Here is a 13,700-nt window from a genome sequence, read left to right on the forward strand (position 1 = left end):
CCCTGGATGAACACCATTACCCTGTGTAGGGTCGTTTTTGGAGGAAGTGACAGAAGAGGTTTCGGACTGCGCTGAGAGTGAGATGAGTGAAGGCAGGATGCAATCAAATTGTACCGTGAGTGTAGTAATGGGTGATAATTCAGACAGAGGTGGGTGGCCTTCAGAGATGGAGTTTAGCCAAACAAAATTTGCAAGGAAACAGTCATGGTTGGAAGCAAGTAATGGAGGAGAGCACATACCTAGGCCTACCTCGAAAAAGATTAGACCTAATTCCAAAGGGAGCAGTGATGATGACAAATAGGAGGAATGGAAAGTTATTATTATGCTCAGTAATGATAAAGGCCACTTCCATCCAGTTCAGGTGACAAAAGCAATAGAAAAGGAAATCGGAAAAATAAAGTTGCTAAGTAATGGAAGAATTCTAATTTCAGCAGTAAATAAGAAGCAGCAGGAAAGGATTCTGAAATTGGGTAACGATGGAAAGATTACGGCGCTCATACCAGGAATGGCGGCAATGTTGAGAGGAGTGATCTCTAACTCACCATTGGAAATGTCCATGAAAGAGGTGAAAAAAGAGATCAAAGGTAGAAAGGTGATAGAGGCCAAACGACACCAAGCTAATAAAGGTGGTGTCAAATCTGACAGATTTTCAGTCTTGATTATATTTAAGAAGATAATGCCTTCATTTAAAAATGGGTTGGATTAATTACAAGGTGAGAAAATTAATTCCGCAACCATTAAGGTGCTTTAAATACCAAAGAATGGGACACACAGCACAACAACGTAAGGAATAAAAAAACAAAATTATACCCACATGAAACTTGAAGATATTGAAAACGCCATTAATCAAATTCTGGGAAATGTGGAACAACTTCAATACAAAGCAACCACAACCCATCCAAAATGGTGACATCTGGAGAGCACATTCTGAAAATCTGTACAAAGACATAGCAATAAATCTAATGAATTCAGTTCAATGTATTATAAAAGCAAAACTCCAAACATTAGAATAAACACTTAAAGACAACCAAAACCCCCTTGATTTCCCAATTACTTGGGAAGGACTGACCATACAGCTAAAGTCTCTCCAGGGAATTTCAACATGGCAGCATGGCACAAAAAAAAATCTTGAAGAGCTTTAAATGCAATTAAGAGAAAACTTTATAATTTCCAAATTCCAATTAAAATTTGGCTTAAAATGTCAGCTAGCCCATTGCGCTGTATGGTAGTGAAGTATGGGGTCCACTCAGTCATCATAGCTATACCCGTTGGGACAAACATCCACCAGAATCGTTACATGCAGAATTCTGCAGATACATTTTACAGGTACACAGAAAAACACAATGCATGTATAGCAGAATTAGGCAGATACCCACTGATAATTAACATTCAAAAGAGAACGCTCAAATTTTTAAATCACCTTAAATCCAGCCCCCTAGACACCCTCCATCCCAAAGCCCTCCATACCCAAGAGCTGAGCCCAGAAAAGAGTCCCCTATGTCAACTGGTGATGAGACTAACTCTGACCAGTCTCACAGCAATTCTGCTTTCCAAAAAACCAATCAGAATAAACCAAATTATAACGCAATGTAAAGAAACCTATTTGGAACATTGGAAAGAAGAAACTCAAAGCCAGAGTAGATCAGTATGTTATCTGGCCCTAAAAAGAGATTACGAATTGGCAAAATATCTCTCCACTGTCAGAGCTAGAAAGCAGAGACAGAAAAACATAAACAAGTACAGGCTCGGTGACCACAAACTGCCAATCGAAAAAGGAAGACACAAGTGATGGCAACCAAAAGAAAACAGAATATGTGGTCACTGTTCAACGGATGAGGTTGAGACAGAGATGCACTTCCTCCTACACTGTACAACATTCAATAAAATAAGAAACATTTACTTTAACAAGTTCAACTCTTTAATCGCAGATTTCAAAGTGCTAAATAACTTCTCAAAATTAAAAATGCTCCTGGGAGAAGGAGACAGGCCATATCTTGCTGCCCAATATGTATCAATATGCCACAACCTGAGGGACAGTGAAAGGCCTAGACAGACACACACACACACACACACACACACACACACACACATTCATTAAAAAAATGTTGCAATGTTTATGTAGTTTTCACTTACTTGTATTTGTATTTTTAACTGCAAGTCAATATTTTTTATTATAACAGCATGCAGAAAACCATTAATGCGCAGGGTGTGTTTAGAGGAAATAGAAGGGATGAGACAGTTTTAACAAGACTAAGGTCATCATCATCGACCACACAGGATTAAATAAAACATTGTTTCTGCTAGGGAAAAGTATATCAGATGCATGCTCTGAATGTAAAATTACAGAGAATGCGGAACATATGCTCATGCACTGTTGAAAGCAGCCTACAGGGAAGAAAGGATAAGAGCTCAAAAGAATAAGGCAGGATGGGAATGTGACCTTGTGGGTATTCTGGGAACAACAGGAGATGGGATTATATTTAGAATTTAGTGAGTTTTTTAGGTTTGGTTAGTTTTTATTTAATTATTATTATAACTATCATTTAATTATTATTACTTTATTTACCTAATGATGTAGTAGTTCAGGGACAATATTACAGGGACCTCTATTATAAAGTATTATATTTTTTGCTAAATACTTCTATTCCTGTGGGCACTGATGTGATAGTGAGCTGCTGTAACAAAAGAGTTTCAATAAAGTATTTCTGACTGATTCTGATATCCCATGCTACACACTCCGGCACAGTAGGTGGCGTTATGCACCTTATAAGCAACGGTTGCAACCCGCCATAAAACCAAAAGAAGAAGACGAATTTTTTATATTACCAAAGATACTCTATAACAAAGATAATGCATTACAGGAAGCGCCAATGGTATGAAATGGTATACACTCTCTGTCTTCTAAGTGGGCGTGGTCGACTCTCCCCAGTTAAATTATAATAAATATAATAATATTATTAAGCAACGAAAAACAAGTTTTATTTCAGTTTTAACTTGTAAGTGATGGTTTCATGTATAAATCCCTTCAGATTAGATTTAGATCACAGATTTAGATTGTTTATCCGGTTGGAAAGCGACGTCGGCAGCACTGCAGTGAAACCAGACTGACGAGAACAGATGTTGCGAGAGTGTATGGTTGAGACAGAGACTTGTCTCGATCAAAGTTAATTTTCTCCTGATTTGTATGTCTGAAAAATGCCATTTCAGAGCCAGAATGTTCGGAAGATATGTGTCTTGTGAAAATGGGTCCGATATTTACTTTGGTGATTATGGGGCGAAAGAATCTGTCACAATCTGTGCTCACCTCCACTTCTCCCATTGGATTGAATAGACTCAGGAGCTGCCGCTAGTCTCCTAAAGGGACGGGGCAGTGGTGAAATCCACGTGAACCAGATACAGGAAATAGCTCTTAAGTGAGCCGTCTCCCTTCTAAACCGTCTCTGCTATTACTTTTGTTTTTTCAACTTTTATTTTAGAGAACACAACACTGTCCATATTAGGGGTGCATGTACAAAGTAAAGGGAAAAAAGACGAGAAAAACAATACAAAAAAGCGAGTAAAGCAAATTCAAAATAATGTATCATCAGACATTTATCAAACACATAATTTGTTTTAATTCCCTTCTTATTTTTAAGGTCTTTGATTGTGGTGCCATATTGATGCAGTTCTTGGTAAAACCTATATCTTTTTCCGTCTCATTACATTCAAAACATATACAATGTCTTTATCCTGAAATTGAATTAGTTTTCCTTCTTATATAATATTGAACACCCAACCAGAATATTCTACTATACATACGTTGATACAACAAAAAAGAACTCCATTACCCATACACCCGTCTGCCAACGTATCACGTCATAACGTCAGTCGGTAGACATATTTCAACATGGAGGACATTGTAGCTGTAGAAAAGAACCCGGTATGAATTAGGAAGATTGTTTCCTGTTTTGCAACTAAAATTGAAAGAGTTTCTGTGGTAGGCTTTTGTAAATACAAGTTTTTGAGTGTTTATGTCAATGGTTGTTTGTCGCAATATTTGACCATTTGTTAGCTCGTTAACACTGTCGAAGCGTAAACCTGCCAATTCATTCTCTACGTTAACGTTACTCAGTGCAGTTGCTATGTCATGCAAGTTAGCTGCTAGCATTAGCATGATGTTTTTAGACCTCAAGAATAAGGATTTGTTGTAAAGTAGATGAGGGTTTTATAAAACCATATCCACCAAAGATTAATGTTAATATTTTTGTTGTTCACCAAAGCGTCGCAAACAGCTGTAACAGGTCGGATTGTGCTTTTGTGAGTCGTTAAAGTTAGCTAGCCTTTAACGAGCTAAGGGAAGCTAAGCTAGTGTTGGTCTCTGTTAGGTTCAATGTAATAACCGAGCATACAGTTGTTGTTTATAGGTATGTTTTCGTGAAGTTTGATTTTTGCTCTCTTCCTGAGCTGAAAGTAGTCTGTACCATAAATCTAATTTGTCTGTTTGTTTGGGAGAAATACAGTACAAGCTCTTCACTGATGTGTGATGTTAAATACAATAGTTTATTTATGTTAAATGTTTTTGTGGTATTGTCACTTTCACAGGACGACATGCCGGCAATACTGACCTCCAGACCTCAGACAGGTCTGTCCTTCCTGGCACCAGAACCAGAAGATCTTGAGGACCTTTACAGCAGATACAAGGTCTGATACCTGCTCATACATTTATGTTAAAAGTTATAATTTACCCAAAATCTATGTGTAGGCTTCAAAGGTGAATGTCATAGGTTTTATTCTATGTCTTTGGGGATAACAGAGGGCTGTGGTCTGCTTAAATTTTGGTTATAATGGATTGCAATAAAGACAAATATAAATCAGAAACACTTGAAACAAACTTGTACAAATTACCCTCATGCACGAAAGTACAGTTGTCTAAACATCTGAAATGCTGCCCACATCTCTGATTTTTCAGTGATTCAAGTGATGTTATTAAGTGAAACAAAATGTCAATTCAGTCTGATAACCAGGATAAAAATAGCAGAAGAACAGTACATTTCGCACAGATCATATTTACATAAGGTTCATCCAATATATACCCGCCTACTTCTGTTCACAATGAAAATTTTTAAAACTTAGCAGTTTCTGATATTAACTTTTTGGTGCCTCTGTAAAGTAAACTTAAATAGATTGCTTATCAAGAGTGACAGAAAATATTTTTTGTATAGTTTACATATAAATGTGTGTCACAACAGTTCATGCCTCAAAGAAAGAATCAATCTGGTGCATTCAGTATGACCACTACATGTTGTTTAAGAGTGTATATTTTACACACTGTAAGGGTGCATTATGGCCAGCACAGGCAGAGTTTTGGAACAGGCCAATGCATTCATAATTCATAATACCTTCTCAGTAATTAATATTGACTCATTTTAGATTTGAGACCTTGAAACATAATAAGTATATTAGATTCCTGAGCTCTGAAAGGGTTTTTAAAATGTTTATTGTGTTAGTGGTTCTTCAACTCTATTTCCACACATAAGCCACCAATGTTGGTCTATGATCTCCAGCAAGCAGATTTATACTTTCATCTCCAGCAGGCTCTCACCTTCCTTTCATCCTCTCCTTTTGTTGTGTGTTTGCAGAAGCTGCAGCAGGAGCTGGAGTTCCTGGAGGTGCAGGAGGAGTACATCAAAGATGAACAGAAGAACCTGAAGAAAGAGTTCCTCCATGCCCAGGAAGAGGTAAAGAGGATACAGAGCATCCCACTTGTCATTGGCCAGTTCCTGGAAGCTGTTGACCAGAACACAGCCATTGTTGGCTCCACTACAGGTACTATTCAAATAAAAAACTTACTACTAAAAACTACTAAAAAGAATTATGTGCTGCCAATATTAATTTTAAGTAATAAAAACATGGAGAGGAATCTCTGTTTGACCCTGCTGATAGTCCCACAGAACATCACCAGCACTTCACATTGTTCAAAAAGGAAAGTTTGCAGGATTTCTTGGAGATAAAATGGCTTTGAATTTGCACTAGAAGTCAAAAACACTTTAAAAAACACATAGACCCAAGTAGGAACTGATATGATGATAGCAGGTGCACCTGGAAATGGGATCGCAGATCCAAGCGGTATTAGCACTGAGTGTTTGCTAGTGTTGCTTGCATTCATCCATTTATTTATTTTCTACTTTGTCCTGTGGCAGCTGTGCTCATTAACAGTGACCAAATTGCCTATGTATAATAAGACCTGTGGGAAATTTCAGATAGAGAAAATCTCAACAGCAGATGTGGCTAGCACATGGCATCATAGCATTTAAAGACACACTAGATTTGGAAATGGGCTGGGCTGGACTGGTCTCAAGGTTTCGGGGGTTAGATGTGGGATGTTACACCTGCCCTCTAGTTTACACTCTTGACACTTAAATATAATCTGTTGTTTCCCATTGTGTGTTATCCTTATCACAGATATTTCTTATTTTGGTTGAAATTTTGGTGCTTCATATCTTGATTGGATATTTTCTGCACTGAGGAACAGTTAAATTCTTGCTAGCATTAAAATTCCAATAGATACATATAAAATAGTATGCATTAAAAACACAAAAATATCGACCTTGAAAATAAATGGATGAATAGATAAAGTTGAGAATAAAAAATTAATGAAATGGCGGATGATGCATACAAGCTGTATATTTGAATGCTTTGTCATGTTCAGGCTTTCGGAGTCTTGAGAGAGAAACTGGAAGAGATGTACTGTGCGCTGTCAAATTTGAATTATTTAGTGTGAAGTACATGTTTTAAATGTGTAATGAGTTCTGTTCCTGTATTCTTTCTCATTTTATTCATCACTGTTCCCCTCTCAGGGTCCAACTACTATGTGCGCATCCTGAGCACCATCGACAGAGAGCTGCTGAAACCCAACGCCTCAGTGGCCTTGCACAAGCACAGCAATGCCCTGGTGGATGTGCTCCCTCCTGAAGCTGACAGCAGCATCATGATGCTGACGTCCGGTAAAACACTTAGTACCACTCTCTCCCAGAGGTTTCTTGGAAATGTTTTAATAGCTCCTCAACAAAGACGACCATGGTCATATCTGGAGACTACATTTTTCTACTAGTGTCACAAAAGATTTTAACCAGTAAAAATACATAGATGTCAATTTCTTGAAGCTGTTAAAGAAGGTCGGAGATCTTGTATAAAGTTTAATATATTTGAATAGCAAAGCTGATGTAATTTTCCTTTTCGCTGTGTTTCTGCTCCCAGACCAAAAGCCAGATGTGATGTATGCTGACATTGGTGGTATGGACATTCAGAAGCAGGAAGTCAGAGAAGCTGTAGAGCTGCCACTCACACACTTTGAGCTCTACAAACAGGTCAGATATTCAAGAGAAATGTGACATTTTTACATGAACACTGACAAATAATTTTCATGAATTTTACACTCCTTGTCACAGTGAGTGAAGTAACATGAATTTGCTCTCTCAAAAATGTAGAAAACCTCTGCTAGATATTTAACAACTCTGGTCTATTTCCTTTATCAGATTGGGATTGACCCACCCAGGGGGGTCCTTATGTACGGACCTCCAGGTTGTGGTAAGACCATGTTGGCCAAGGCTGTGGCACACCACACTACAGGTAAGTCCTCCATATCAGACACCTGTATGTGTTTGTCACTGCACAGAACCTACATCCTCGATACACTACTGTTGGATATTTTCTGTGTATTCTGTATATTTTATAGTGAGATATCATCCTGTTTTATACCAAATTAGACAAAAAGCCATTTCCTCCTTTATGTTGACAACGCAAAGTGGATTGAAACCCTATATATAATACATACATTATGTCATTACTTGATGGCACTGATTACTACAAAGTACAAATGATATCTAAAGTTGATACTGTATGTTACATATGGATTATTGATAAGGTCTATCTACAGTGAATACAAAAATTAATCTTTGTCCAATATCTCTGCACCCAGCGGCGTTTATCCGTGTGGTGGGCTCTGAGTTTGTTCAGAAGTATTTGGGTGAGGGCCCTCGTATGGTGCGTGATGTCTTCCGGCTGGCGAAGGAAAATGCCCCGGCCATCATCTTCATTGATGAGATTGATGCCATCGCCACTAAGCGTTTTGATGCACAGACTGGAGGTATGAACATGTAGACTTGCTATATACAAACCAAACCAGTAACTTGCAGAAGACTTAAGTTCAAACTCTGGGAAAAGGTTGAGGATAAGTTTATTTATTTATTTTCAATCAAGTTTTGTTGTTGATTTCAGTTTTTAAGGGACAAACATTACTCTAGTTTTTCTAATTGAAGTCAAGATTCTCATTTTAAGAGATATTTTTGTTCTGTCCCTGATTACATCCTTGTAAATGCAGTAACATCATGGAATAAATGTTCTCTCTGACCTTGTTGTTTTCTTCTGCAGCTGATAGGGAGGTGCAGAGAATCTTACTTGAGCTGCTTAATCAAATGGACGGCTTTGACCAGAATGTCAATGTCAAGGTGAGTCACGTCCCCCTGTTAGAGGAAGCTCTTAACTTTCCCCCTGTGGCTTCACTATCTCCGTATATGCTGGCATGTGGTGCCAGTGATGAAGCTTGATCACTGTCAGAGCGACACCAGCCATGCATTCACTATGCCATTATCACTATGCCATGTGTCCATGCATTCAGCTTAGCAAGCATCCAAAAGGTTTATGTTGTCAATCTTCAAAACTTTAAATGCACATTTGGCCCATGAGCTATTTGTGAATGCAGCTCAGACTTGCACAAACAAAGCCTCCAGTATATAAAGAGGGTGGCTTGTTATTTCCAGGAACTATGTTTTTTCCCAAGGGTTTTTTGGGCAACCACTTTACAATTCCTGTTAACTGTACAGCTGTAGCTTTGCATTGTGCTTCTTGTTACACTGTAAACAAAGCAAGTGCAGTTCTCTGTCTGATATTTTTTTTTGCCAGACATATTTGGTTTCTACTGGCAAAGTAGCAATGGCAATGCAAAATGTAACATTTGAATTAAAAGTATTCTTATTAGTATTATTTTTGCCACTAAACTTTTCTGTGACAGGTACCTTTTTGTTTACTTTATCAGCCTTTTGCAGGTGATCTGGATAAAATAAACACTATGTGACACACATTCTGTATTAAATCATAGCCTCAGCCGGTGAGTGATTGATTAAAGCCTTCTTCTGTGAGGCTCCTTCTTTTAGGTTGCCAGCTTCAAAGAGTTGGCAAAACCATTGCCCTAGATTCCATGGGTGCATTCGGTCCAAGTTTAACTAATCTGTCTTCCCTTCAGTGAGCCAGAAGCAAACATTTTGTGTGGAACCAAATGCACCCCATATCATGGTGTGTTTACAATTTACTTTCATGCTCACATGACATCTTTTGACATTTGAAACCCCCCTTAGGTGATCATGGCCACCAACAGAGCAGACACACTGGACCCTGCCCTGCTACGACCTGGTCGTCTGGACAGAAAGATTGAGTTCCCCCTGCCCGACCGCAGGCAGAAACGTCTCATTTTCTCCACAATCACCAGTAAAATGAACCTCTCTGAGGAGGTCGACCTTGAGGACTGTATCCTTTTGGTTTAATAACAGCAAGTTTAAGTGGTATTTGTGTGTGTGTATAACAGAGTGAGAAATTAACTTTTCCTTTTAGAGGGCATTTTGTGCTCCCTGATGGATTTGCAATAGTACAAAATAACAGCTTCAGTTTGTGCCATTTAAGATAAGTTTGGACTTGTTTTCCACTGCTAGAAATGATTAGCATGGTAAAACAAATTGTTGATGATTTTTTCCCCCCCTCAATATGGGATGCTTTTTGTTGAAGCAGATGCATGTGTTGTGTTAATGTGTTAGTATTTTCTTGTACTGCTACCTTTGTTGTGCCAATGTTTCCTTCTCCTGCAGTACAAAATGGTAAATCCACAATTTTAAAATATTTCAGAGTCATAGTCAGTTGGTAACTAGATGTAAGAATGTACCTTTTTAGTGTTTATCTTCCAGTCATATACAGAGTGTGGACTTGCACACTATCTAATCTTTTACTTAAAACACAGAGCCTGACAGCAGGAACTCCTCAATCCTTTTCTTGTTTTATTGGAAATTCAATCCTCATGCTCTGTTACTGTCCAGCTTAGTTCTTCTATAGACTTAATGACCTGTGATGTTTGGTTTGAGTCACTTATTTAGTTGCATCAGTATCACATTTAAAACACAGGTCTGAGTGTAAGATGCTTTTTCTTGTGGACCCGTGAACAAGTCATTGGTTTATCTTCTGTAGTGTCAAAACTGGGGTATGCAGGGATGTTGACATCCCATTTGACTGATAATGGCTCTCTGTGGATGCCACCAGACTCACTTTATGCAGGGCAACCATGTAGTTGTCTCTTGAATCACAAAGACAAAATGAAAACTCTAACCAAAACACACAACAGCTGGTGCATTTGCAATTTAAACAGTGTTAAGGGTGAGAGTCTGCAATCTGTTCACACTTCATTAATATATTCCTTTATGTTTAAACACAGCTCAGATACTCAGATTTTTTGATTCATTGCTGTGTTGTTCGGTTGTCCTTAACTAATGTGCAGATGTGGCCAGACCAGACAAGGTCTCTGGAGCTGATATCAACTCCATCTGCCAGGAGGTGAGCTAGAGCTTTAATTATCTGTTCATTTACGAGTTGTTTTTTTTCTTTTCTTTAAACAGTGCAAAAGGGAAACTAATGTAAACAACCTTTTATTAACAATCTTTTATTTTGTAAAATATATACATATTAATTTGTTTTTTGATTTCCTCCTTCCCTTTATTTCTTCCTCTGCTATCTCAGGCTGGTATGTTGGCAGTGCGTGAGAACAGGTATATCGTCCTGGCCAAAGACTTCGAAAAAGCTTACAAGACCGTCATCAAAAAGGACGAGCAGGAGCACGAGTTCTACAAGTAGAGAGAAAAAATACACCCTGAAAAAAAAGGTGTCCAGACACACGTTTGTTATTGATTTACGTCTGTGTGTCTGTATCTACAGTGTGTTTTTTTGTGGATTTGCAGTCCCTGACTTGAATAGATTTTTTTGACTAAATTTACTCACTGCAGCACAAGGCCTAATTTCAGATTAGCCCTGTGCCTCCAGCATTGAGAAGACAGACTACCATGTGATGTCACAAAAGTTATTTTTTTTTGTACAGGCACTCTACTGGTTCCTAAAAAATATCTGACCCTGACTGTAGCTAGGATAGAACATTTGTATCTATGTGTACTCACTTAACAAGACATTACTTTAAAAAAAATCCATTAAAGATGTTTTCCATAAAAAATGTAAATTATAGTCAGTCATTGTTTTTCTGCCTTGATAAATATGGCTTTTAATTGTGAAACTAGCATTGTTGTTATGATCTTATCAGCTGAATGTTGGGATTACAGCTGCAATGAAGCTAATTTATTAATTAGTTGAAAGACAGAAAATTAACTATTTTGATTGATTTGATGTTTAAGTCATTTTTTTAAAACAAAAACTGCAAAAGAAATCAGTGGCTCCAGTTTTTCTTAGTCTTCTATGACATTAAATTAAATATATAAAGGTTTTGGACTGTTGGTCATACAAAAGAAGCAATTACATTTTTTTACTGTTTTCTGACATCTGAATCGACAACATAATCAACAAATCGAATTAAGATAATCGTTAGTAGCAGCTCCGGTTGTGATTATTGTTAGTAAGTCGTAGGTGCAGCAATTGCCTCAACTGTAGTCTTGCATTGCCTGGCCCATATCCACACTACTTTTGCACTGTTCAGTAATGGTACCATGTTTCCTGCCAACAAAATGTTCTTTTGAGAGATGTTGCTGAAGCACCTACTCTTGCCCAACATTTTGAGTCAGTGGGGAGGGGAAATGTTGCCCTTATGGGTGGAATTGATTACTTGGATAAAATTAATGTGAATAAAATTGGTATTAACATGAAAATCATTTGTCAAAAATGAACCATGTCTACACCTCAGACCTCAACATCAGACACATGCTCAACTTTCATATCTGTAATAAAACAGATTTAGTAACAACTATGAGACAAAAACTTGAGGTTGTTGGCAGTTAGAAGTGGTAGCCATACATCAGGTAAGTATACTCTTTTGTGGATATACTCCTGCCACTGTTTGGATCTTGGAGTTGACAGAGTCGACTCAGGTGGGTGCCAGTGCTGGGCCGGACTTCTCGGTTAGTCCTTAAATGCCATCTTCCATACTGACCAGTGGCCCTCTGCCTTTCTTGTTTTAAGTCTGCCCATGAGTTGAACCAGTGCAGCCTGAGGTTGCAGTTCTCCCTTCAGGCCACAAGTGGGGGGGAAGATCATATATTATAGCATCCAAGCTGCAGTGTCAGTAAAACAAATACACACCAAGCTGCACAAAAAAATATCACCTTTGTCCACCAATAGTGTGGATTTACATGCACAGGCTGAGGACCAGAGTCCCTTGAGGAATAGCTTGGAATTTACTGTAGTACATTTAATTGAAGTTAAAATAAGTAGAGAATCTGAAAATGACTAATCTGATCAGAAGTTTCAATTGAGTCCCAAACTATGAAGTAATAGATTTAAAAACAAACACTGTCTGGGGGTCCGTGAAAGTTTGGGAACCCCCTGAATACAGCTTGATGTAGAAATTATAGTGGAAATCAAAGTAGTGGTACCCACATGTGTTTCACTTGGCCTCTGGTTGGAAGGCTGTAAGTGACCTGGTCAAAATAGTAGGGACAGAGCTGCAGGGTTGCCAGTTCTGGCCAGTGGGACTTCCTGGCAAACATTTGATCCAGCCTGTGGTTTTGTCCAAAGTACTGTCCAGGGAAAAGTCTACACCACAACTCTGACACAAAAGCATCCATGCTGGTTTGAGCTGCTGAGGGCCTGAGATTAAATAACTGGTACAGAGGTGGTTGGACAGCCATTTTGCTAACTCTGTCCCATCAAAAACAGACAAAATCAAGTTCAGTGTAATGGAAACTGCAAAATAAAGTGATTATGTATTTATTGATATTTTCATGTAATTACACATACTGTATTTCAGTTGGGCTTTCATTAATCAGGGCTGACATTTGCTTTTGAATTAAAGTATGACTATATTATGATGAGACAAATTAATTATCAAAAGGAAGTTATCTACTTACCTTAACTATGAAATGTAATCTCCTGTATGAAATGTGAAACTTTTGTTTATTTTTATTTTTTGTCCTGTTCTAGAACATTTGACTTTATTTAAACAATGACTGATGACAATCATATCAAGTTGATCCCGATGAATTCATAAATGCACCAATACAAGTGCCTGAAAAAAAAAAAAAAAAAATCTACAACACAGATATTTCATTGTTGAATGAAGCATGACCTACAAATTAAACCTGTTGGCATAGGTAACTTTTGTTTGTTGTAAGTTCCGGAGAAATGAAAAGTGTAAAGTTATGTGTTGTGTGTTAACAGCTAGCAAGTCCAAACTAAATCCTCGCCCCCTTTAAAAGTCAGAATTGAGTCTTTCAAACAGCTCTATATTTTTTATAGTCTTGCCTTAACTATGTAATAACTTCCTTTTACGTGTAATGACAATTTTTTTTTATGACTCCAGTTGTTTCTATTGTGCAGTTTTTAATCTAAAGGGTGTCTGTTGTGTTTATAACATTTGCACAGCATTTTTAACGTGAATTGTTTATTGAAAAATAAATATACATAGG

General features: G+C 37.8%; 1 protein-coding gene and 1 long non-coding RNA gene across 4 annotated transcripts; one reads left to right on the plus strand and one right to left on the minus strand.

The window, feature by feature from the left end:
* Positions 1–3,808: 3,808 nt before the first annotated feature.
* psmc4 (proteasome 26S subunit, ATPase 4) lies at positions 3,809–11,305 on the plus strand. 3 transcript variants are annotated; one of them, XM_044208307.1, is made up of 11 exons: positions 3,809–3,919; positions 4,582–4,680; positions 5,619–5,805; positions 6,837–6,983; positions 7,237–7,346; positions 7,515–7,608; positions 7,958–8,125; positions 8,410–8,486; positions 9,393–9,561; positions 10,577–10,632; positions 10,816–11,305. In XM_044208307.1, the coding sequence occupies exons 1-11, from the start codon at positions 3,887–3,889 to the stop codon at positions 10,927–10,929; spliced, it is 1,254 nt and encodes a 417-aa protein (XP_044064242.1). In that variant the 5' UTR covers positions 3,809–3,886; the 3' UTR covers positions 10,930–11,305. The 3 variants fall into 3 exon arrangements, with proteins under 3 accessions (XP_044064242.1, XP_044064243.1, XP_044064241.1); XM_044208308.1 differs by having other exon boundaries at positions 3,847–3,976; XM_044208306.1 differs by lacking the exon at positions 3,809–3,919 and having other exon boundaries at positions 4,546–4,680.
* Positions 11,188–13,683, minus strand: LOC122881747. The gene is made up of 3 exons (XR_006379213.1): positions 13,143–13,683; positions 12,673–12,933; positions 11,188–12,300 (listed from the first exon to the last, which is right to left on the minus strand). It is a non-coding gene; the product is annotated as an uncharacterized LOC122881747 (long non-coding RNA).
* Between the last annotated feature and the right edge of the window lie 17 nt (positions 13,684–13,700).

Source organism: Siniperca chuatsi, linkage group LG9, assembly GCF_020085105.1.
Source record: "Siniperca chuatsi isolate FFG_IHB_CAS linkage group LG9, ASM2008510v1, whole genome shotgun sequence".
NCBI lineage: Eukaryota > Metazoa > Chordata > Actinopteri > Centrarchiformes > Sinipercidae > Siniperca > Siniperca chuatsi.